General features: G+C 44.5%; 1 protein-coding gene and 1 long non-coding RNA gene across 9 annotated transcripts in view; one reads left to right on the plus strand and one right to left on the minus strand.

Moving 5' to 3' along the window:
* LOC310680777 overlaps positions 1 to 25,842 on the plus strand; it is a 446,371-nt gene that overhangs the window by 71,393 nt on the left and 349,136 nt on the right. The gene's annotated exons all lie outside the window — the stretch shown is intronic.
* Positions 1 to 25,842, minus strand: part of CDH4 (cadherin 4) — an 811,352-nt gene that overhangs the window by 43,833 nt on the left and 741,677 nt on the right. For all 8 annotated transcript variants that reach the window (XM_083447288.1, XM_083447293.1, XM_083447292.1 and 5 more), the window contains one exon: positions 334 to 519. In XM_083447288.1, the coding sequence (XP_083303414.1) occupies positions 334 to 519 (186 nt within the window). The remainder of the gene's footprint in view (positions 1 to 333; positions 520 to 25,842) is intronic.

A 25,842-nucleotide genomic window follows, 5' to 3' on the forward strand; every position in this document is an offset into this window, starting at 1 on the left:
TTGGTTCATGTAGACCCATTGAAATCAATAGGGTGAATCGGTCATGCCAATTTAAGGGCCTATTCAGTGAGAGACATGGCTTAGGAAGAGGAGCTGTGGTGGGACAGGTTCTGAGGAAAGCCCTGAGGGCAAGCTAAAAATTGGAGGTAGAGTGTTGCACCCACGGTCTCCACCGTTGCAAAAGTCCTTTATGGTCCAGACCCCTTCATTAGAAGATCTTGACTAACTCTTCTACAGACAGAAATCTCCCCATAGATTACCCACGACAGAACTCCAAATGGGATGAGTAGAAGGATGGGAACCCAAATGAGGTGAGCGGCACAATGTACATACCCTCACAACTGTTACCAACCCTTCATTGGTAACGGGATCTGTCCTGATGGTGAAGTGACCAGAAGGGTCTCCACTGATAATCCTGTAAACGGCATTCCAGTTGGGCGAGTGAGGCTGATCTCTATCCATGACTGTCAAATTAGCGACCACGACTTCCACTCTGTTTTCTGGGACCTCACCGGAATACTGAAAAAGAAAAAGAAAGTGCTGTTAGAAGCATGCATGTTTGTGTGTTCATCACATCTTCACATAATGGAAGACCAACTGGGATGGTACAGAAAACGTGTGAGCCCAGTGTTTACTTTTTCAAGCGCCCTTTTCAGACAACCGAGTGAACTAATGGAGTGTGTGTGTGTATCGGGGAAAGTGCCTAATGTCTCTTCAATGCGTGTTCACCTGGTTGTCTGTACGCTTGGAAGCTCCAAACCATCAGAGTTCGAAGGTTCAGCAACAGCAAGTGCATTCCCAATCTGCCTCCTCTGTTTATTTTGCTAATTAATTAATTAAGAGTTTTCTATACCGCCCTCCAACAAAAATGATGATACCGCGGTTTACAACAACCAAGGAAATATTTCAAAAACACTTAAGAAATAAGAACATTGACAGTAATTATCATAAAATACATAAATTGGCACCGTGACTTAAAAACCTCTCAATGGTCGTCTGAAGGACAGTTCTCTAATGGGAGGTCTGTCAAGTCCAAGCCCAGTTTAAAGATAAAGAACCACAAGGAGGGAGACTGTGAGGGGCCATGAAGTTGGCCATCAATAGTCAGCAACTGAATAGCAGACTGAGAAGGTCCACAGGTCATCTGGTAACAGTATCTCCCACTACAATACAGTGGAGGCAAATGGGGCGTTGCCATGCCAACCTCAGCCAGTCCCACCTTGCCAGCCTTCTTACTTACAACCAGTCTGTTATGTACTAAGCTTGGATCCTAGAACAATAGGCAAGTAGGATCCAGAATGCAACAACTGATTGGCTTGCAGGAAAAGACCAGTCAGGCTCCAGGAGGAAGTTAATCAGCCTACTAGGCTGGTAGGATCGTAGAATGCAACAACTGATTGGCCTGCAGGAAAAGACCAATCAGGCTCCAGGAGGGAAGCAGAACCAGCCAATCAGACAGGACGCATTGTATTCAAAAGCCAGGTTTCGGGGGAAATTCAATCACTCTTTTACAAGCTACAATAAAGAGCATGAAATCACTACAGGACTCCGAGTATATTTCACAGTCCAAAGGGTCATTCTACCTGTCAGGCTTCCTCCTCCTTACTCTCATTGTTGTTCTTGTGGAAGTCGGTAGGGAGGAGGAGCTAGAATTAGTTGCCTCTGCCTGCCATTGGTCCTGGACCCACCTACTGTTGCCCTTTCTGCCTTCCAGTGGCTTAGCATGCCACCTGGGAGGGAGCGAAACAGACGGGAGTACGAAGGCACATTCGACTGCCTAATAGTGTCCACGACTTTCAGGAGATTGCAGCCGCAGAGATAAGACACGAAGACTTGTCCCGTTGTCTGGAGAGGTTGCTTCCTGGTTCACATGGAGAAGCCATTTTCAATGGAGTGTCAGGATTCACAGAATGCTGTGTGTAAGTCTGCAGGCTTGAGTTTGCTAGCTGATGCAACTGGCTGATGCAATCAGCCTGCAATACTTTCTATGGAAGTGCCAGAGTGACTCAGCAGTAATGTGCTGACAGTTGATTGGCTGTCATCGGTTTAAAAGGGAAACCTTCCCAGCAGTAAATGGGTGGTTTAGAGGAGTGTGGTCAGAGAGAGTTAGAGGCCTTCCTATTTGACTTAAGGTGCAGCCAGGTACTCTGTTTGACTGTATGAACCGCTTGTGTATTATAGCCTGTAGATATTTGTATGTATAGCTCACAATAAATATACTGCACTGAAGAACCTGGAACTCTGAGCATTTTTGCTAAAGGGCCGTGAAGAATTCACGACATGGAGGCCAGCAATGGAAGCGTGCAGCTCTATGGAGGCAGCATTGGGTGTTGAAATTTGGCACCCCTGGCAGAAAGTGAGGAGGAATTAAAGAACCTTTTAGTGAGGGTGAAAGAGGAGAGCACAAAATATGGTTTGAAGCTCAACATCAAAAAAAAGGAAGATCATGGCCACTGGTCCCGTCACCTCCTGGCAGATAGAAGGGGAAGAAATGGAGGCAGTGAGAGATTTTACTTTCTTGGGCTCCATGATCACTGCAGATGGTGACAGCACCCACAAAATTAAAAGATGCCTGCTTCTTGGGAGAAAAGCAATGACAAACCTAGACAGCATCTTAAAAAGCAGAGACATCACCTTGCCGACAAAGGTCCGTATAGTTAAAGCAATGGTTTTTCCAGTAGTGATGTATAGAAGTGAGACCTGGACCATAAAGAAGGCTGACTGCTGAAGAATTGATGCTTTTGAATTATGGTGCTGGAGGAGACTCTTGACTGCAAGAAGATCAAACTGATCCATTCTTAAGGAAATCAGTCCTGAGTGCACACTGGAAGGACAGATCCTGAAGCTGAGGCTCCAATACTTTGGCCACCTCATGAGAAGAGAAGACTCCCTGGAAAAGACCCTGATGTTGGGAAAGATGGAGGGCACAAGGAGAAGGGGATGACAGAGGTTGAGATGGTTGGATAGTGTTCTCAAAGCTACCAGCATGAGTTTGACCAAACTGCGGGAGGCAGTGGTAGACAGGAGTGCCTGGCGTGCTCTGGTCCATGGGGTCACAAAGAGTCGGACTCGACTAAAAGACTAAACAACAACAACAACACAATTTTGCACCTGGGGCAACTGCCCCTGTGCCCCTCACTCTAACCAACTGAGCTATTTAGGAACTTGGGAAGCTGCCTTATAGCAAGTTCAGTATGGTCTACGCTGGGGTAGCACGTATCGAGAGTTTCAGGGGGGAGCCATTCGCAGCTTTATCTGGCGATGCCAGGGATTGAACCCGTGGCCTTTTGCATGCAAAGGAGATGCTGTACCAAAGAGCTGTGAGCACACACAAAAAGGGGGTGGGGGTGGAGAAGCCTTCGAAGCTTGCATTAGACTTTCACAGGAAAACTGTACTTTTATCTGTATTCAAAAGCTAATAAAGAGAGAAGCCCTTTCATCAAACTACTTGACTTCTGGGGCCTTGTGTATTGCACAGAAACTCGCAGAGTCTGCCTTTGAGAACACAATAGCCTTTCATCTGTAACCCAACACTCCTGTACGCTCCAGCCCTGATACTATCATCTTGTTAGGAAGAAAAATTGTGAATTTATCCAAAATGGGATCTCATCCCAGTCTTAGTGATGGAGCTCCTGTGCCAATGACCTTTAAGAGCTCTTTGGCTCAACAATAGAAGATCTTTATCTCGCAAACTCTTGGCGGGGGGTGAGGGTGGAGAGGACACGTTAAAATTCTGATCTGATAAAAATAAGAATAATAAAAAAAGCAAGCAGGGGCTTCCGTTTTCAGGTTTTGTTGAGTTTGCTTTCTCATCGAACGTACCTTTGCTTCGGTCCCGAGGAATGGATAACGTGAAACAGGAGCCACCCCAAAATTATTTGATTGTGGAGGGTAACCCAATAGTGCTGCTTCAGTGAGAACTGTTTGAATACTTTTTTTTTGTAACCAGCTCAATGTAGAATCACAGAGTTGGAAGTGACCACAAAGGTCATCTAGTCCAACCCCCTGCAATGCAGGAATCTTTTGCTCAATATAGGTTTCGAACCCACAACCCTGAGATTAAGTGTCTTGTGGCACCTCAGGTGAATGGGTAGTTAACTAAATCTTCCCTTGATTTCAAGCAAAATCCAGTTTCTGCACCAAGGTAACCAAGAAAAGCTCAGGCAGGAATATGTTGTGCAAATTAAGCACATTATTCTACAATTATGTTTTTGTGGGTTTTTTTTTGCTTCTGGAAAACACAACAGACAAAAAAGAACAGTAGTCTTGAGAGCATTTTGGACTGAGAATTTGGAGAATTTCTAAGCATTCCTTTTAACCTCTAGAATGGGGTAGGAAACCTGTGGCCCTCCAGAGGTCATTGGACAACCAGGTCCCATCAGCCCCTGCCAGCATGCTGAACAGTCAGATGGGAGCTGTAGTCCTGCAAGATCTGGAGGGCTGAAGGCTCCCTGTCCCTGCTCCAGAAGAAGTTATCTAGAAAATGTAAGTCTATTGCTGCGAAGTAACAGAATCACAGAGAATGTGTTCCAAAGTGTCAAAAGTTATTGGAAAAATGTCCAGAAGTAGCAGCAATCAGTATTAAATCTGTACATGAAAACTTGCTGAAGTATACACCCTAAGATAAGATTGCTTTTATCTGTGCTCAGAGCGGAATGCATTTTCAGTTTCGTCCTTCGCTGAGAGCACACCCTCAAGATCACTTTAAGCACAATAGCTATCCCATAACACTTGAGTTGGATGAAGCATGCATTAGGCTGGTGCAGTCATAGTAAGTGGATAATCTTCATCCGCCACCCCCTTCAAGGAAGATGAGGATTCTAACCATTTTTTGGGACCCTAAATGCCGACCCAGGAAGTAGTAGTGACCCCAGATGGATTGTTTTGGATGAAAGGATATCCGATCCTAAGTGTGCAGCTGTGGATTCTTAGCCTGACTCCAGACTGTCACTGTTGTGTGGGAAGGATTCAAAAACATATTGAAAATTCAGGTTAGCCCCAGTAAAGTGGATTAAAGGGTTTTATGGCACAGCCGATTCACTTGTTGTTGTTGTTTTATTACTCTTTCCAGTTACGGAAATGGTCGAGAAATGCATTGAAAAGTGTGTGCTGAATGATTGGGAAGAAGCGTAAGCACCACACAAGCAAAAAAGGATGGATGTTCATTGTCATGTAACTACCCCGCAAACAAATAAGAACAAATGCTCCATAAAGAATAGTCATAGCGTTAGCACCGTGGAAGCGTTGCACAAGCAAATCAGGATAGATCAAGGGAAGTAATAGTGCCACTGTATTCTGCTCTTGTCAGACCTCACCTGGAGTACTGTGTCCAGTTCTGGGCACCACAGTTCAAGAAGGACACTGACAAACTGGAATGTGTCCAGAGGAGGGCAACCAAAATGGTCAAAGGCCTGGAAGCGATGCCTTATGAGGAATGGCTAAGGGAGCTGGGCATGTTTAGCCTGGAGAAGAGGAGGTTAAGGGGTGATATGATAGCCATGTTCAAATATATAAAAGGATGTCACATGGAGGAGGGAGAAAGGTTGTTTTCTGCTGCTCCAGAGAGGTGGACACGGAGCAATGGATCCAAACTACAAGAAAGAAGATTCCACCTAAACATTAGGAAGAACTTCCTGACAGTAAGAGCTGTTCGACAGTGGAATTTGCTGCCAAGGAGTGTGGCGGAGTTTCCTTCTTTGGAGGTCTTTAAGCAGAGGCTTGACAACCATATGTCAGGAGTGCTCTGATGGTGTTTCCTGCTTGGCAGGGGGTTGGACTCGATGGCCCTTGTGGTCTCTTCCAACTCTATGATTCTATGATAGGTTGGCCACTTACTCATCACCAAAAGAAGAGGAAACAAAACACTAAAAGAAGACAAAAGGGGACACTGATTTGCTAAATACGTTTGCATATGCTATATTTATATGCATAGATGTAAATCTAGCATATAACTGAACGAGACATACAGTGCATCTCACCAAGCTGACCAGGTGAATTGTGTGGTTACCTGGTTTTCTGTCCAGGTGCTAATTGTTGAACAGCCCATGATTTCCTTTCCAATTTTTTAAAATCATTAAATGGACTGAAGACTGGGCAGTTCTTCAAATGAAGCACTTTAAATGAAGGACTGCCCTCCGTAAAGTGGGACTCATACATTAGGAAGCAAGGAATGCCATTGAGAATTGTTTGCCCAAAATGCATTAAATATTAGCAAATAGTATGTTTGGAAATGCATACATTGGGATAAAATATGGGGATAAATACAGACTTTATATACTCTTTTGTTATGAAATGCGTAATTATTTACACACTTTTTTGTGTGTGGAGTTCATGAAGGAGGGGCTGATATGGTTGGATTAGTTTTATTTAAACATCAATAAACATCATAAAAAACATTTATTTAAACATCATAAAAAGGGGGGGGGGCTGTGGATTTAGATAATAAGGAATGAAATCTTCAAGAAAGTTCTGATTTGTACTCTTCTTTCTCAGGCATCGATTCAATTCTCCATCTCCATGGGGAGCACCATTTTCTTGTTCTGCTCCAAAGCCTTTTGAATATGTTCTTCTAGTAAAACCGTCACACCCTTACATGGTTGCAAAGGGGATGGAGAGAGAGAGGTAGGGATGAGCAACAGGCAGCGCTGGCATCTGTAAATGGGCTCATTAGTTAAGGCTAATTGTCTCATTAGAAAAGGGTGTGTGCATAAATGCAGAGATAATTTATAAGATATCCCAGTTGGGAACAAAACAGCTTCAGCCACCTTTCCCCAAACTGATGCCCTCCAGATTCTTTCGGGCTACAGTTCTCATCAGCCCCAGCTAGCACAGCTGGAGGGCAACCAAGTCAAGGAATGCGGCTTTAAAGGGAGCCACTTAAATTAAAAAGACTGGCATAAATAGCTGCTTCAAAGCTGGAAACTTCCTAGCTGAAAACTGTCTTCCATGAGGATGTTTTTTACTTTGCTTATTCATCGTTCTTGAGCATTTTTCTTCTTTCCTCAGACATTGCAACGAAGAGCTTTCATTTCTATTGGCTGTGAAATGGAGGAGGTTGGGATTAAGAGCATAACAAGAGCCCTGTTGGAGAAGATCAAAGGCTTATCCACTCCACCAGTATGCTCTCCCAATGGCAAACCAGAGGCCTATAGGAATCCCACAAGCAGGAGATGGTGGAAGGCAAGCCTAAAACAAAATCTGGATGTCTGAGAACGGTAGCCATGGGGCAACCTGTATGTTCCTTTCATGATGGATTCCACCCTCCTGCAGGTTAGCCAGTACAGAGCAGATGGGTGGGTGGGTGGGAACCTGCTTCAAAGGGCCAACCATGAGCAAGCAAAAGATTCCCATTCGTCCCCGAAGCAACCAGTCACAATTGAAGTGAATCTTAGGAGCAAAGTTGCCAGGAATACAAAAGGGCTGGGTGGGTGGGCTCAGCATGGTTTATGTAGTCCTTGAAATCCTTCTTCTTCTTCTTTCTTTGGCGATCACTCATAGCCGAGTAAGATTGTCTTCCATAAACACAGTTTTAACAATGAGTCCGTAAGTGACTGTAGAGGCCAATTCTGGATCCACACGTCCATCCACAGTGGGGACATTGGTTCCCGGGTGGGAGTTGATCATGGTGTGGATTTGCCAAGCGTGCCTTCCTCTTAGCACGTTTCTCCCTTGCGTTCTGAGTTCTTCAAAGTCCATGACACCTTTGGTAAACACTGTTCTCCAACTGGAGTGCTTGCAGGCCAGTGTTTCCCAGTTGTCGGTGTTTATACTACATTTTTTTAGATTTGCCTTAAGACAGTCTTTAAACCTCTTTTGTTGACCACCAGCATTACACTTTCCATTTTTAAGTTCAGAAGTCCACCCCCTCCATAGCAACACACATAGGCACCCCCTCCATAGCAACACACATCTTGTCCTTCTACCTAGACCTAAGTAGGAATAGAAGAAGCTGCCTTCCGAGCTACAGCTCTACCTTTGAGCTACAGCCCATTCCAATAGCGACTTCTCGAAAGCAACTTCCCTGGTCCATGTTGTTGCACCAGCTAGAGAAGTACCACCAACCTTGGGAAGTCCCAGGTCCAAAGGATTTCAACTTGCACAGCTTGGAGAACATTATTCTTGAGATTCCACTGAGCTACAGTAAGGGGGAAGAAACAACTCTGGCTCCAGTGATCCAATGGTCTGACTCACCAGATGCACATTGCCTTCTATGATGCCATGCAACATCCAGAGATTAGCAAATATATAGCGTGAACCCCAGAATAAGTTGCACCATTATGACGTCTTTGTTTGTTTCTTTGTAGTGATGCTGTTGGAATTTGCAGAACAGGTGGTTGCTTGGATCAGAAGACTCTGTGCCATTGGAGTCTGCCAGCCAGGAGAAACAGTTTGCTTTATTCTGCCAACAAACACTGCTTTATGATAGCAAAGATGTACCCCAGACTGCTGTTTATAGGAATCCAATGTGAATACATATTAGCTCAATAAAGCTACTACCTGTGGTTTGCTTCCTGACTAAAGCGCAACGCGGGGAAGGTTTGAGACCATTTAATTGAATTGTGGACATTTTTGTCGGCAACATCTGGCAACGTTACATCTCATTGCACACATCTAGAAGAGCAGCGCCTTGGCACAGGCATCTCATTTTCACTTTGGACATTTTATCCTCATTATTACATAATACATATTACAGGGGCATTGGCTAATGGATTCCTTCCTCCTGGCTCCACACATATTAATGGAAAAGTGAAAATTGCAGAGAGGTTGCATTGAAGGGAGAATACCACAGCAGGGGGATGTGTAACACGGGCAGATGTTACAAATGAAATGGTTCATGACAAATAGGCTCAGGACAAGCTGACAGGGTACCTGGCATGGACTAGGCTGCATAGTACATAAGCTGTGTAACAGCCCTGGAGAACACATGGCTGCCATGAAATTTAATGCATGGTCCATCAAAACCACCTTGCTTGAAGATCAAATATTAACCACAAGTATTCATGCTATCAGGAATATCATGCCCTCAAATAGTCAGGTGTCTATCCTTTTCAAGGCAAAAAAGAGACCACCCCCCAAAAAACAAGTAGTCATTTTGACATGTTCTGGGGACTTCCTAGATGCTGCCATCGTGTCCTGCTGTTGCTTGCAAATTAAATGTGTTTTATAGTGGCCTGATAAGGACCTGTGAACTGTACAAAATGCTGAGGTGTTCATTGAAGGGAAAAAGAAACTAGAGGTGGGGTACATGTTTGCAAACCCAATGGTCACATAAGGCGAGAGTCTCATGAGTGAGTGAACCATACCTTGTCTTTAATAGCATGGTGGGAGTGTTGGGAATCATTCTGCAAAGAAACAGTAAAGATGTTTGTACCTTTAAGAACAGTTTCTGTAAGCTCTGGGCAAATTGGGTACAGCTGGCCATGACTACAAAAGGAGGGAAAAGCTGCAGTTTGAACTTTGCCTGCAGGAAAAACACCCACAAGCTTTGCTGTTTGTTGTTTTATAACAAAAACTTTATTTGATTTGGTTTTACACCAGTCTTGTGGTGTCATAGTCTCTGTCATCTGCCACCAGAGGAAAAACCCCCTCTATAGCAGGGAGGAGTGTGGAAACTTGTTGGGACATCTTTGTTGCTTCTGACCAGTTTTGAATTTCTTTCCCTGCTCACTCTTGAGCACCATCTGCTGCTGGGCCTGAATAAAGATCTCTTACTTTCAAGTAACAGCTTTTGTATGTTACTTGTTACTTTTGTATGTAGCTTTTGGGTGTAAATGCATTAATAATATGAACTGATGGTTCCCCCATTTCTCCTTGTGTCCCCCATTTCTCTCTCCCTCCCTCTCTCTCAATGAGTTTGCAACAACAACAATGGTTAAAGGTCACTTACCAACTAAGGTTTGTATTTGGTTTATAAGCCTTAGTCAGCTTTAGCCTTCCATGTGAAACTGGACTTCCTCCTTAAGGAGCCTTCACCACCCAAAAACTACTGAGCTGTGACTGCAGAGTGTCAAAAAAAAAAATTAAACTGCTCTCAAGGCTCTGCTGCTCTCACTGATGCTTTTAACTATTCTGGAGCAAAATAGGCCAAGGTTTAAACGATCTTCTGTGAAATGCTTCAGCTCTAACCATGGTTTATTAACTGCGGTTAGCATAGACTATGGTTAATGTTACCCATTGCTTAGCATGGTTATGTGCTAATCAGGCCAGTGTTGTGATTCTGGATTTTGCTTACTTGAATTTTGAGGGTCCTTGGCTCTGACAATGCAAAGGCATTTGTGGATGATGTACTTGTTTCAGCTTTAAGTGGCTTGAGATGGGGACTTGAAAGATCACATTTTGTCACTCTGAAATTTAAACAAGTAGGTTTATATTCCAATTTGAGAAAAGCAAATGTATCTGTCTTCCTTTTTTTGGCAACAGGAAATTGAAGTCTAGTAGTTTTTTTAAAAAAGAAATGCCCTAATCTTTGGCAATTTTAAACTCCAGGGTCTGAAAAATTCATTATTACTAACTCCCATCAAGGGGGTTCATGAAGCCAAAATTACTTAATCATCTCCGTTTAGCTTCGTGTGTAGACCTCAATTTGAAAAAAATTATCTTCTTGAATTGTTATTGCAATTAATTTTCTCTTCCTTTTTTTTTTCCTACAGCAGACTATGTTACAGTAATTAGATATTTTATAAAAATGAGTTATATTCATTGAAGATAGCTGGCTTCACTTTTACATTTGATTAATCATATTACCACCGAGGTCTGAGGTTTGTCTCCAGGGAAACTTTAATGACCTCGTTTTAATTCTTCTTTTAACCATAGAGAAGGTGTAAATGAACAAATATAAAACGATCTTCTCCCCCCTCCACAATCTCAAGATTAGATCTTAGGGAGCGTTGGGTTGTTGTGTCCCCCCCCCCCGGCCTGGCTGACCCATTTTAAAAAGACAATCTACCAATTCTAATTAGATATAGGGTGCATTCAGACCTAAATAGAGACTTGAACTATCTCTGATAACTAAAGTTCAGCTCGATCCTTATGGATGAAAGAATTTTTAAAGGAAGGTTTAGTGTTGAAGAGTCTTGCGCCTGATATGTACACAGCTTCACCACCTTCAAAGGCTGCCCTATTTATGAATGGAGGAAATACATTTGCATCTGTGGGTGGGCTTCCTTTGAAATGAATGGACAGGGCATATATACAAGAGCTAATATGTACACCAAGCTGCTTTTTACTGACCTACTTCACACTGGAAGGGAGGGCTTTTGATGCCTGCGATTGATGGCTACAGTTGGAGGCAGCTACGATTCTGAATACCAGTTGCTAGAAACCACGGAAAGGTTTCTCACAGCCATCTGATTGGCCACTGCGATAACAGTGACGTTGGATCAGATGGGCCATTTGCCTGATCCACAGGATCTTCTTATGTCCTTAGGACTGTCATAGTCTCTTCTCCTTTCTCCCTAACACACCTTGCTCATTAGGTGTACCTCTCCCATTGATGGGACGTGGGTGGCGCTGTGGTCTAAACCACTGAGCCTCTTGGGCTTGCCAATCAGAAGGTTGCCACTTTGAACCCCGGCAACGGGGTGAGCTCCCGTTGCTCTGCCCCAGCTTCTGCCAACCTAGCAGTTTGAAAGCACACCAGTGCGAGTAGATAAATAGGTACTGCTGCAGCGGGAAGGTAAACGGGATTTCCGTGCACTCTGGTTTCTGTCACAATGTTCCGTTACGCCAGAACTGGTCTTGTCATGCTGGCCACATGACCCAGGAAGCTGTCTGTGGACAAATGCCAGTTCCCTCGGCCTGAAAGTGAGATGGGCTCTGCACCCCATAGTTGCCTTTGACTGGACTTGACTGTCCAGGGGTCCTTTACCCTTACCTACCCATCCCACCTCAAACACCCTCAGACATTCCATGTTTAGGCATTACATTGAATTCAGTGTACCTGAGTGTATAGTAAAAACCCATTAATTCTACCTCACTGGATGTGGTTCCACTAAAACTACCCCTCACAAAAACAAAACAAAACAACCCTACCTTTCTCCCATGGAAAACAAAGGTACAGCTATCTGGATACTTTCCTTATGTGGTAAACAACACCTGTGGGGGGCAACCCAGCCAGATGGGTGGGGTATAAATAACATTAAGATCATCATCATCATCATTTGTAGAAGAAGAAGAAGAGTTTGGATTTGATATCCCGCCTTTCACTCCCTTTTAAGGAGTCTCAAAGCGGCTAACATTCTCCTTTCCCTTCCTCCCCCACAACAAACACTCTGTGAGGTGAGTGGGGCTGAGAGACTTCAGAGAAGTGTGACTGGCCCAAGGTCACCCAGCAGCTGCATGTGGAGGAGCGGAGACGCAAACCCGGTTCCCCAGATTACGAGACTACCACTCTTAACCACTGCACCACGCTGTAGTGGGCAAACTGCAGGAAGAGGAAGTGTTAAGAAGTATTTTACTCTACTTTAGATGGCAGCCCGCATATGTGCATTTTGTAAGACAGTGGTGTCCAAACTTTTTTCAAAGAGGGCCAGATCTGATGAAGTGAAGGGCCACGAGGGCCGACTAATAGGCCAAGCTTTTTTTTAGGACGGAAGCTGTTCAGCTTTTTTTAAGGATTGAAGTTGTTGAGGTTTTTTTTAGGATTTTACCCCAACAAATGCCTGTTGCAAGAGGAAAAAAGTTGAGCCATAGCTACTCGTGGCTGCAACTTAGCCTTAAGCCTCACTGAGCTCAGTGGGACTCACACCCTGGTAAGCCTGCGTAGGACTGCCGCCTTGGAAACCGAAATTAAAAGCCCATTATCCCTCGCTTTCTGTGCGCTGCTTTGTGACAAAGAAATGTTATTTCCCATGGAGTGTGCTATGTAGCTCCATTAAGTCAACATCCTTGGATCTAAGCCAAATCAATCTAATCGCCTCTATCGCCGCAAACAGTTATGTGGACATATGTCCTACTCAAACCAATGAGATTGATGTATGCGCAGACCAGAAATAAGCTGCAGAGTTCAATAGGATGCAATTAGCTTAAATTCAAATATGTCAGTTTAACTGGGTTGTAAATGAGGCTGTTAATTACTCGAAGTTGTTGGAAATGACAAAGTTAACTCCTCTCCCCCATTCTTCTAGAAATGTTATTGAAAGAGACAAAAACTAATAATTTTGTTGTGGGGGTGTGGGGAGGAAACCTTTGCAAATTATTTGGTCAGCTTTATCGGAATAATTTGCTGAAATGTGCACACAAATGGGGATGTTAAGCATCAGTCACTTTGAGTTACTTTGAAGTTAGCGGTGAGGAGTATACGGAAAGCCCTCTGCAATTCTGGCAGCTGGGAGGAAGAGACACAACGGCGATAGAGCTTCTATGGAAGGATAGTAATAACAATCCTGTTTAATTTCCCGCTAAAAAGCAAAGCTCTGCTGCAACACATCAGGGCACGGTTTGGTTGAGCATACATAATATACAACAGATAGTATTGTAGCTCCTTGAGATGTCAATCAGAGATGCCTGTTGGCCCCTTTTCTATCTGACTGTTACTTTAATGACAAGGGGTGGGACTTACAGAGCCTAATTTCCCCCTCCCTCAGTTGCAAATGGCAAGCCACCTGTTCTGCTATGGCCTTTTACCCAACTCTAGCTCAAAATAACCATTTCCAAGAGTTGCGGTCATCTTTCCTTCGCTGTATTCTTTTTTACCAAAACTCTAGACTGACTCCGAGGGTGAGCTAAGAGTGGTAGCAGAATGCATGGCTAGAGGCCACTTTTACTACTTAGTCCCTTTGCAGCTCAAAACCACACTCCCCACGGCTTTCTCCCTGCAGCAGAATATGATTCTAAGCTGAATTATGACGAGAGGGTAAAGAGTTGACTAGCTTTTCCCTGCTCAGCTTCCTTCAGCTCATATGTAGCCAGCCTAGGGGAAGAATTGCTGGGGGAGAACCTGCTGAAGAAAGACTCACAGAACTCCAGGTAACTTATAGTTTGAATATTGCAGCAAGTTGCCCGGAGGCCAGTGCAACTGTCCATCTAGAAGAATATTGTCTACCATGGGAAAAGTGCTCTAGTGTCTCAGGTAGGTACCGCCTCCCAAGAGATGGGTGAATCTATCAATTATGATTTCTCTTAGTTTCCCTTTCCCCCAAGTTTTAGGTTCAGTTCTCCCCATTTCCACATCAGTCTGCAATTTTTTTAAAAAAGGCTTCATGAAAATTTGTCAGCTTTTTAAATTTCTCCAATATACAGAGTTTTGTCTCCAAATGTCTCTAATGTACACATTTCTGAAGAGCAATTTCCCCTAACGCAATGCACTTTTGCATGCTATTTTCAATAACATATGCATTTTTATGTACAATTTATCCCAGGGTGTGCATTTTTGTGCAAATGACTTGGCCGGAGAACCAAACTGCAAAATTGGGGAAAATGTGAATTTTGAAGGCTGGCTGTGCATTGTTTTGGAAAGTGAGAATTATGAAGATTGGACTTTAAATGAGAACAACACTGCATTTCTTCCCTATCACCCGTTTCTCAATCCCTTGAGCTGGAGAAGGCAGGGATTGCGCTTGAGACCTTTCGTGGGCAAAGCATGTGTCCTGTCACTGATGTGAGCCATGTTAGAGAGAGAAAATATCCACAGCGCACTTTGCGAACAAGAACACTAAACCAGAAATTATAATGAAACAGAAGTGATGGTGTTCGCTAATAAAAAAGACACAAGAACCAAAGTGACTTATGGATAGTTTTGGCTTTAGCGTGGTTCCAAAATTTAAATATTGGACTGTCCAGGGACATCGGTTGACTATCAAGATTTACTTCTGCTAGATTCATCTAAGCAATTGGAAATGCTTCTGGCTGCGGGGAGGAAGGAATCTGGTGGCTAGGGCCCATAGTCCATGTAAATATACAGAACAGAATTGTGGAGCCAATATCTGTAATCTTTAGAAGTGGGGAAATCAGTTCTCCTGTGTTATCTGGGGGGGGGGGGGACCAGCCCCCCTGGAACATAGGAAGCTTCCTTATACCGAGTCAGACTATTGGTCTACCTAACTCAGTTGTGTCTACACAGACTGGCAGCATCAGCTCCCCAGGGTTTCATGGCCAGGGATGCCGGGGATTGAACCTGGACTCTCTGATGTGCAAAGCTCTGCCAATAATCCTTCTCCGAGACAAAGGAGGTTTGCCAAAGTATCAGGAAGTCACCAGATCCTCTTGGCTGAAGACGCCATAGATTGAACCTGGAACCTTCTGCCTGTAACGGAAGTGCTTTGTACCTGAGCTATGGCCCTTGTCTCTAAGCCAGGGGTGAGGAACCTGTGGCCCTCTAGATGTTGCCTGGCCAGAACTCTTATGGCTGAGGCTTACGGGAGCTGGAGGTCACCCACCTATTGCCCTAAAGAGATGACAATGAAGGTCATGGTGCCCAGTGGATTCTGCTGTTGTTTTCAGTGGTGAATATTATTGGGAGATAAGTCGTTATTTATAAAAAAATGTTTAGGGAAGTATTTAATGACTGATGTTTTAATGTATTTTCAGTCTTTTGTTGAAAGCCGCCCAGCGTGGCTAGGGAAACCCAGCCAGATGGACAGGGTAGAAATAAATAAATAAATTAATAATTAATAATAATAATAATAATAATAATAATAATAATAATAATAATAATTCTGGCAAAGCACACATTATCTTGTACCTGGTCAAAATGCTGTGAAGCACCCTTGTTGGAGAAATGTTGCTTATTGTTGAATATGAGAGTGTGAGGAAATTAATCAAAGATAGAGGTTTTGGCAAAGACTCCTGTTTAGATCTGGGAATCATCCAAGGGACTTATTTTTCTAAATGGTACCATCTGTTGGAAGCGGATCTCAGCAAAGGTATTTCCACGAGTTGTCAATTTCCTCTACAAGGCTGCATTTCTAGACAATGCTGTCTGCGTATCTCAATGGCAGATGTTCTGGCATGCTCAGCCCTTTTTCAGATACAGACAAAATACTTGGAGTGGGGGCAGGGCTGGCTCAGCCCCCACCCTTGAGTTCCTCGCTGGCCCCGTTCCACAAATGCCTGTGCGTTTGGCAGGACAGGTAAAAAGGGGAACTGATGTGCATGAGCTGCTATATTAGGCATGGGTGGGGGAAATCTCCAGCCATGGGCCAAATTAGGCCCACCAGGCAGTCCTAATTTTGCCTACAAGGCCATTTTCCATCAGCCATGCTCACCTGCCATACACCTGCCATCACGGCCACATCATCACCCCAATAACACAGGGATGAGTTGCATTAAACAATAAGCTGAGATGAGATAATGGATGACAACCATCTGTGTGAGCAGATCAGACCTTCATCACTCATGCCAAGGGTCTTCCTCTCCTGCCCCTACAGCCCACTGCACCCCCCCCAAATTTCCTCCATAGGTTTGGGGTACCACCCTGAGCTAATTTGGGGAAGAAGGGGGAAGAAAGGAAAAGGTGAGTCATGTTGCACAAGTGGGAGCTTGCTGTCACAACAGTGGATGTCACCCCACTTTTTAAAAAATTTCCTTTTTCCTAGTTGCCACTTTTGCCTGAACCCCCTAGTTTTGCAATAAATCAAATAGTTTGGAAGCATCACAGATTGTGTCTGCTGTGTCCTCTGCCACCTGCTCCTTAATCCAAGTGCGTGGAAACAGCCTGCAAGTTATCTATGATGAAGGAAAGGCACTTTTAGGAGTCCTTTCCCTTTATTATAAGCCTAAACTGTCTCCAGGGGAGGTGTATTACCTCTGGTGGGGGACATGTCATGCTCCTTCTGGGGTAGTTTGTTCACCTTTGGTCCCTATCTTGCACTCAGCTCTCACCTGTGACTCTTAGAAGCTGTCAGCATGCAACAGCGGCCACAACCCAGGAATGGTTTTGATTGACCTGCTAAACCGGGTAAAGGTAGGTTCAGTTCCTGGCATTGGCAGTTAAAAGGATGGTGGGAAATACCTCTGCTGCAGACCCTGAAGAATCTCTGCCAGGCAGGTTAGACAATATAGGGCTAAACGGACAAATAACCCAGCTTTCTATGGAAGAGATTCTTTCCCCCTCCTATACACCATTGCACATTTGGCAATCAGAGATGCTCGACCATTTAGAAAGCTATTTCGGAGGGTCTGGTTTTGACTTGCATCAAGTATTCATCCGGCGACAGCCAGAACAGGACTAAGAAGGCATTTTCTATTCTCCTTGGCCTTGGCCATCAAAGAGCAGCTTTCTTCCCTCCCCGCCGCATTCCCTCCCCTGCTGCTGCTGAACCAACAGTTTTGCTCCTTTTAATTATTTACAGGAGTTTTTCTCTGGACCTGAAATGCAATTAAGAGCAGATCGTCCATTTCAACTGAAAAGCGCTGAATTCTTTCTTCAAACCAAGCAGGCTGATTTGCAACTTCCAGGATTGGTTGTTTGCATTGAACTGAGAGGCGCAGGAAATTAAGGGTGCAGGCTCTGGCATCAGGTGAGGAAGGGCTGTGTCAGAAACACGGTGAATGCCACCATCGAGAGAGGAAGACGACTCTGACTCGGTGCAAGTCAGACAGCCATATTTTGTACCTCACTGCCAAGGCAGGGAAAAGAAAGGTTTAAGGCACAGATGGGGAAACCCTGCAGCCCTACAGATGTTTTGTGCACTCTAGCAATGTCCACAGGCCACAGGTTCCTTATCACTGTCCTGACTTCCATGTAAAGTAGGGGTAAGAAATCTTGGGCCTGGGGTTCAAATGCTGCCCTCCAAACTGCACACCCATCGCTGGTCCTTTTTGATACCCTCCTCAAATGCTTTTGCTTGGCTGGTGTGCATCCTTGCTGGGATGGAGGATGGAGGGGGATGTCAGGAGCTTGGCCTACACTTGAGTAGGACCCTGGCAGAGACACATGCCTGACTGGCATGTTCTCTCCCTCCTGGTCAATCGTTTGGGAGCTTCATTAGCTTTCTTCAGCCCGAACATCACAGCGACCGATGCCAACAGACATCGGCACACTTAGGGATCCGCAGAGTCTTCGCAGTTCACGTGACAAACCTCAGCAACTCAGCATTTTAGCTAATCTACTTTATTTACATATCAACACACACGGAGCACTGCAACATGGCTCCCTCTCTCTCTAGCATCAGGCAGCAAAGAGAAAAAGAACAAAGGGCCATAGTCCCACTTCATGGAACACAGTAACACAAACATCCTGTCTCCTTCACTTCCCACTCTGCGGAGTCAAAACATATACCGTCATGTGGTAGACAACAATCCCATGACTGTAGTCATGGAGCAGGAATTCTAACAGGTGATCCCTGTCTTGCTTCTATTCCCCCCCCCCAAAAAAAAGTTATAAAGAGCTGCCATCTGATGTATTATGAATTGTCAGTTTTCCCTACAATTTCTGCAGCGCGTTGCAAAGTTCACAAATCCTGAGTGCATTTGTTTTTTTTTACATATACGCGACAGATGTGGATTTATTATCACAGTGACTGTAGGGTTTCGTTTCGTTTTATTTAAAAAGAAACCTGGCTACTCTTCATCCATATTGGTACTTCTTTTGTCTTTGTTTCCCTCCCAAGCCACTTCATTAATTGCTTGCCTGATACCATGCTTAGCATGAAACGGCTTTCATGCCTGGTATCAAAAAGTCTATGTGGAAAGCTTCTAATAGATGCTCAAGGCAGTTCACAAAGATTCCCCCACAAACCCAACACAGTAACAGCTGAATTAAGACCACATATTTCTCCAATAGCATACCATGCACCATCCAAATCAAAGTGCCTCCTAAAAACTTAAAGAGATGGGAGTTCCAGAATAGATGTATCTGTCAATTTTGGTTTATTTCAATTTTTCATTCCCTGGCCCCAATCGTAAGTTCATTTTGCTACATTTCCACATCAGCTTGTGAATATATATATACATCTATATATTCATTCCTCAGGAAATTCAGTAGCAGTTTAGCCCACATTTATCTTTAAAATCAAGCTTTTGCAAGCAATTTCCTGTAGGTATGTCTGTATGTCACTAATATATGAGTTTTGTGCATACTTTACTATATACTTTTTGGACACATGATTTGATTGGAGAACTGCACCCCCAAAATTTGGAGGACTGGACATTTCAAACAATAAGAACATAAGAAAAGCCTGTTGGGTCAGGGACCCAACTAGTGCAAAGTCTTGTTATCAGAGCAGCCAACTGAGTTTCTTTTTTCTTTTTTTAATAATTTTTATTCACTTTCCAATAGATATTTTATCCAAATTTAACATTTGTTTTAACATAAACATCTTTTTGACTTCCATCAGCCTATCTGACAATTCTCCATAATCTCACTACATCTTACATTTCTTACATTTATATTGCACTTTATATCTCTTAGTCTTAACCTTTCTTTTAAACAACATTTCTATCAATCTTTTTCACAAAGCTTCTTGAAAGCCAACAAGCGTTAGTTGCTCCTCACATTCATTTTTGATATATTCTGTAAATTTACTCCAGTCCTCGGAAAATCTCTGATCGCGTTGGTTCCTTATTTTCCAAGTCAATTTGTCCATCTCTGCATACTCCGTCAGTTTCATTCTCCATTTTTCCTTGGTCGGCATTTCTTCCTGCTTCCATTTCTGGGCCATCAAAATTCTTGCTGCTGTCACTGCGTATCTAAACAGTTTCACATCTTTCCTACTAATTTCATTCCCTACTATCCCAAGTAGAAATGCTTCCGGTTTCTTAATGAATGTATATTTCAACATTTTCTTCATCTCGTTATAAATCATTTCCCAGAAGCATTTCACTTTTTTGCATTCCCACCACATATGGTAAAATGTTCCCTCTTTTTCTTTGCATTTCCAACATTTATTACAAATTTTATACATCTTACCAAGTTTCACTGGTGTTACATACCACCTATACATCATTTTCATTACGTTTTCTTTTATTGTAGTGCATGCAGTGAATTTCATTCCCTCCTTCCACAAGGCCAACTGAGTTTCAGTTCATATATTGTTTTAGGAAATGCGCGTCATGTAAGTCCACATTAAATGTGAACTGGAATGAATGCCTTCCCCATCCTTGCAGAATTCTGAAAGCACAGTAGAAATGGCTCAATTCCATACATCTCAAGCCTAGCTATACTTTCATTCATTTTAACTGAACTTACTTTCAGATAAGGGTGGTTAAGGATTACATGCAGCAGACCGTGTCCGCCATTTTGTTTTCACAGAGACCACCCAAACGCCTCTCTTAACCTCACAAGAACGGCACAAAAGCAATTGTTTGTTCCAGCATCTGTAACTCGGAACATTTTTCAGCACAGAGGCAGCTGTGGCTATATCCCTTTTTCCTTCCTCCACAATTCTTCCCTGTGGCCTCATCAATGTCTGCTTTTCTCTTCACGCACAGACTTGCGAAAGAAAATCCAAGTTGTGATTAGGCAGGGCAGCAACTGAGAAAATGGATATCCGTAGCGTGGTTGCTTTTAAATAGGCTCCTTTTCTGCTTTGGATTCTGGCACTCGACGGGAGTACCTCAAAGCGATGCCAAAGGGCGAAATTTAAAGTAGCTTTTAATAAGACCTCCTAAGGCTTGGAGAAGTGGAACGGACCAGTGTGGTGGTGTGTTTTTTTAAAAAAAGGAAAAGGAGCTTGATTGCAAACGCTCTCTCCCACCCGCTCTTGCCCCGCCACAAATCCACAGCTCTACTAATCACAAACACTTCAGCCTGGCTAACATGTTATTTTCCTTACATGGGCTACTGCGAAAGGGATAAGGGAAAAAAAAAATAGAGAAGTTCTGCACAGTAGGCAAATTTAAGCTAACTTTTAATTAACATTTAAGGCACAGAAGTGTGATCATGCAAATTTGTCTGCGTCTCCTCTCGCTTGCTTGATTGTTCTTGATTGAATATGATAAAAATAGACTTTATTTGAGTTGTGTGTGGGCATGGATCCCCCTTTCGGTCCCATTCCTCTCTGATTAAGCATTTGCTAACTTTGAGTGGATGTCCTCCGAAGGCGAAAAACCGCGTCGTAGGCAGAACTGTGGAAGGGCATCGTAGGCTTGAAGTTCTGGAATCAGCATGACCACGCAAGTTGGGTAAATAAGCTTCTTTCCATCACATGTGAAAAGCCCTTGATTAAAAGGGTTTTCCTTCACAGTGCCAGCATCAGCCTATGGAGGGAAGGAGTGCCGTTCCATGCCTCGACTCTTGCTTTTCAGTTCGCATGCAGCTATCACTCAGGGGTGCAGCATTCACTCAAAGCTAACACGACTCAGCAGGTCTGGTTCTCCTATCAGCACTGGGAGGGTCAGCACATGGAAACACAGTGATCTCGCAGCAAGACAGAGCACCACACACAGCCTTATCATCCCCAGATACATGCATGCACAGAACAAGAGCCAGGAGCTGCGGGACTGCTGGGCTGGATCAAGCCATGGGCTTGGAGTTCCCTGGTCCTGTTGTAAGTGATGCCGAATTTAGTGCTGCTACATTGCATTTTGATTGGGTTGCGTGTAGTGCTAACCCTACTCACCCATTGAAATGAATGAATAAGACCAGGCACCCCCAAATTCAGCCCTACAGGTGTTTTGGGACTACAGTTCCCATCATCCCTGACCACTGGTCCTGTTAGCTAGGGATGATGGGAGTTGTAGTCCCAAAACATCATCTGGAGGGCCAAGTTTGAGGATGCCTGAATAAGACTAACTTACGGACTATTCATTTCAGTAGGCCTAAAATTTAGTTGCATGCAATGCATTTTTTTGTTTTTGAACACTCTAAAGGGCTGGGTATTATCATTCGGGTATGTAAGAAAAAAATGGCAATTGACTACAAAAGAATCAACTGCAACTGCTTTGAGTGCATACTTCTTTGGGATGAGCATTGGCCCAGAAAGCAGCCTAAAAATAGTTAAATAATAATAATATAATAAAAGAGCATTTGTTGTGGCTACTATTTTCCCCTACCGCATAATAATCTGATCCAAAGGAGTTCATGAGGAATAATACATGTGGCATGGCACACAGGCTGAATTAGGATTCCAGCTTACTCTTCAAGTCGCAGGAGATTCAGGACAATGATCTCTACTAACCGACCGAGGGAAAGTGGGATTCCCCCAAGAGTGCAATCCTAAGTTGTTCTACTTAGAAGTCAGTTGAGGGCAGACAACTGTCAGGGAACTGCCATCGGAGCGGGAGGCGGAGAGGAGGCTCCCGGACGATGGTGGAGAGGGTCCTAGTAGAAGGAGGGATAGCCCATCCGCTGGGGAAGGTAATTAGCGCAACACCAGTGGGAAAGGGGAGGAGATAGAGGAATCGGAGAGGTGGCTCCCGGACTCTTCACAGGAGACCAGCGGAGAGGGCACTAGCACTCCGTTGCCCACACCCACCTTGCGCAGAAAACTTTCGCGCAGGCAACGGGGGAGGAGACTGGGCGTCAAACAGCTTCTATGTTGGAAGCGGTTTAAGAAACGCCCACTGACGGATTCTGCCAGCGACTGAGGCAGCCACAGATCTTGAGGCTGTCCTGACAGAAAGGGTTCAACCATGCAACCTAGCCAGGAGTAAAGGCAACTTACGCACGAGCAACCCCTAGAACCACATAATGAAAAGAAATACTAGATGCTCCTTCAGATAAGATGAGATGCAAGCAAAGCAAAAACACCACCATTCTCTGGTGTTGATGTCCTGCCTAATAACAACAATTTATAATAATAATATATTACTGATACCCTGCGCATCTGGGTGGGTTGCCCCAGCCATTCTGGGCGGCTTCCAACACAATAAAAACACAGCAAAGCATTGCCCATTTATTTCCTGTGAAAAGTAGCTGGGAAGAGATACCTAAGGAGAAGAAGGTCTGCATGATTCTTTGAGCATCAAGGGGTTCATGGGATAAATATGCCCCAATTTACATATTAAGATAATTAGTTCTTTATCTTCCTTGCACAGACACTTCCTCCTATTTGACATATAGCTATGGGGACAGGGCTTAGCTCGTTGCTTCATTCAGGCAATCATTTCCGTCAAAAACCATCATTTGGGGAGAGGGCGTTGTTTCATGTTAGTGGTTTCTCGGCCGTTCTTGTTGGCTATTGCAGATTCTCATTGGCTCTTGATTTAGCACCTTTTATGTGAGTAAGTCTGTCTTAAATGTTTCCGCTCCACCCTTTAACCAGGAAAAATATATATCTAATAGTCATAATAGCATTTGTTTGCTGCTTCATCCAAAAGAAATGTCTCAAAGTGACTTAGCAACAAAATGAAATACTGACAGAAGCCAAATTTAAAACAACGCACAATACGGTATTCCTAAAATGCTCATTCTGCGATGCAAGGAAAAGGATAAGTCCTACCCCACTCCACTAAAATATAAGCACCACAACAGAGGGTAACTTAACCACTAGAAAGCACCTTAGCTTGGGGCCTAGTATGGTTGTACAGTGGTACCTCGGGTTAAGAACTTAATTCGTTCCGGAGGTCCGTTCTTAACCTGAAGCACCACTTTAGCTAATGGGGCCTCCTCTCACTGCCGCGCCACTGAAACGTAATTTCTGTTCTCATCCTGAAGCAAAGTTCTTAACCTGAGGTACTATTTCTGGGTTAGCGGAGCTTGTAACCTGAAGCGTATGGAACCCGAAGCGTATGTAACCCGAGGTACCACTGTAGTGGTTAGCACCTCAGACGAAGACCTGGAAGATCAGGGTTCGAATCCCCACTTGGCCATGAAGCTCCCTGGGTGACCTTGGGTCAGTCATTGCCTGTCAGCCTCACCTACCTCACAGGGTTGTTGTGGATATGAGGGGGTGGTGAGTCATGTACACCACCTTGAGCTCCTTGGGGTATAAATGCAATAAAATAAAATGAAATAAAATAAAATAAAACTGTCAAGTACGGTGCCACACATGTTTGCGTGCTGAGGTCCCCCAGACACCCCTACCCCAATAACTCACACATCACACATAATTTTTGTTTAAGGTTTTTGGCATAATTTTGGCCACAACTTTATTCAACATACAAATTGTGAGTGGTTGCTTAGGCATTGGTTATGACTATCTGTCCCCCCCCCCCCCCGCCTTGGGGGACAGCACTGACTCCCGGATTCCAGCGGAAGCCAGTGTGGAGGAACAAGATCAGGGATAACTGGAGCTGCGACACAGACCCTCAGCTTCTCCCCGCATGCTCCTAGGGGCTTACGCGGCCCAAACCCGATTCCAGGGGTTTGGACGAGAGGATGGTAAGCCCCTGAATTCCTTTAACGGAATTCCTGTGCAGCAGCAGCATTGGAGGGGCAGGCACAGCCAATCCATACCCCTCCACCAACCAATTTAAACCAATGCCTAACCGCCAACCTTACAAGTTGTGACAATTTGCTACGCTGTAGGCAAAAACCAGATGGCACACACTAATCAGCCAAATGGAAAAATTCCTATCAGGCCCCCACATCAAAGCGGATGACCCCATGACAGGCATAGCAAGGTCAAGGCGCAAGCCCAAACAAGGGAGGGTGGGCGGGTGATCCGATGCCCACAGCAAAAGAGAAAACAACTTGCTGTGGGCCTTACTTAAGTATCCTCTGATCCCACCCCAAATTGGCAACATACAAATTGCCCCAGCAACAACACAACCAATCCACGCCAGGCCCCTTCCTTCAATTCTGCCTGGCAATTACAGGGTGCCTGTCTGGTCCCAGCCGCAACACGTGCTCTCCTTTAATGAGAACACGCTTTCTCACAGACTACTGAATCAGCCTGTTCTTGTGTATGCACCTTCCATACCTCCTGAAGATGAGGCCCCTGAAAAGGGGCTTCTATGAAGACTGCAGGGTGTATGCGTGTACAGTGGATGCTCGGGTTGCGAATGTGATCTGTGCGGGATGCACGTTCGCAACCCGCAGCATTCGCAACCCACGTCTGCACGTCTGCGCATGTGCGGGTTGTGCTTCAGTACTTTTGCGCATGCGCAAAGCACGATCTAGTGCTTCTGTGCATGCGTGACTGCTGAAACCTGGAAGTAACCCATTCCGCTACAGTGGTACCTCTGGATGCGAATGGGATCTGTTCCGGAGCCCCGTTTGCATCCTGAGTAGAACGTAACATGCAACAGCACATATGCACATGCGCAGGTCACATTTTGCCGCTTCCGTGCATGTGCGTGACCTCATTTTGAGCAGTGAAACCCAGAAGTAATGCGTTCCGTTACTTCCGGGTTGCCGCTGAGCGTAACCTGAAAATGCTCAACCTGAAGCATATTCAACCCTGAAGCAATATTCAACCCTGAAGCAATATTCAGCCCTGAAGCAATATTCAAGCATATTCAAGGTATGACTGTACTTCTGGGTTTCGGCAGTCTGCAGCCCGAAAAAATGCAACCTGAAGTGGACGCAACCTGAGGTATGACTGTATATATTTGCACCATAGTGTGTATCACACACACAATAACTCAAGAAGAGCTTGCTGGACCAGGCCAATGGCCCATCTAGTCCAGCTTCCTGTTCTCACAGTGGCTGACTAGATGCCTGGAGGAAGCATTGCTGCAGGATTTCCTCTTCTGCTGTGGTCTCCAGCAACTGATGTTCAGAAGCATTGCTGTGGAGGCAGAGCCTTGCCATCATGGCTAGTATCTATATTCTCCAACTTGTCTCACCCTCTTTTAAAGAATTGATGCTTTTGAATTATGGTGCTGGAGGAGACTCTTGAGAGTCCCATGGACTGCAAGAAGATCAAACCTCTCCATTCTGAAGGAAATCAGCCCTGAGTGCTCACTGGAAGGACAGATCCTGAAGCTGACTCTGGCCACCTCATGAGAAGAGAAGACTCCCTGGAAAAGACCCTGATGTTGGGAAAGATGGAGGGCACAAGGAGAAGGGGACGACAGAGG

Source organism: Podarcis tiliguerta, assembly GCF_965153285.1.
Source record: "Podarcis tiliguerta genome assembly, chromosome: 6".
Lineage (NCBI taxonomy): Eukaryota > Metazoa > Chordata > Lepidosauria > Squamata > Lacertidae > Podarcis > Podarcis tiliguerta.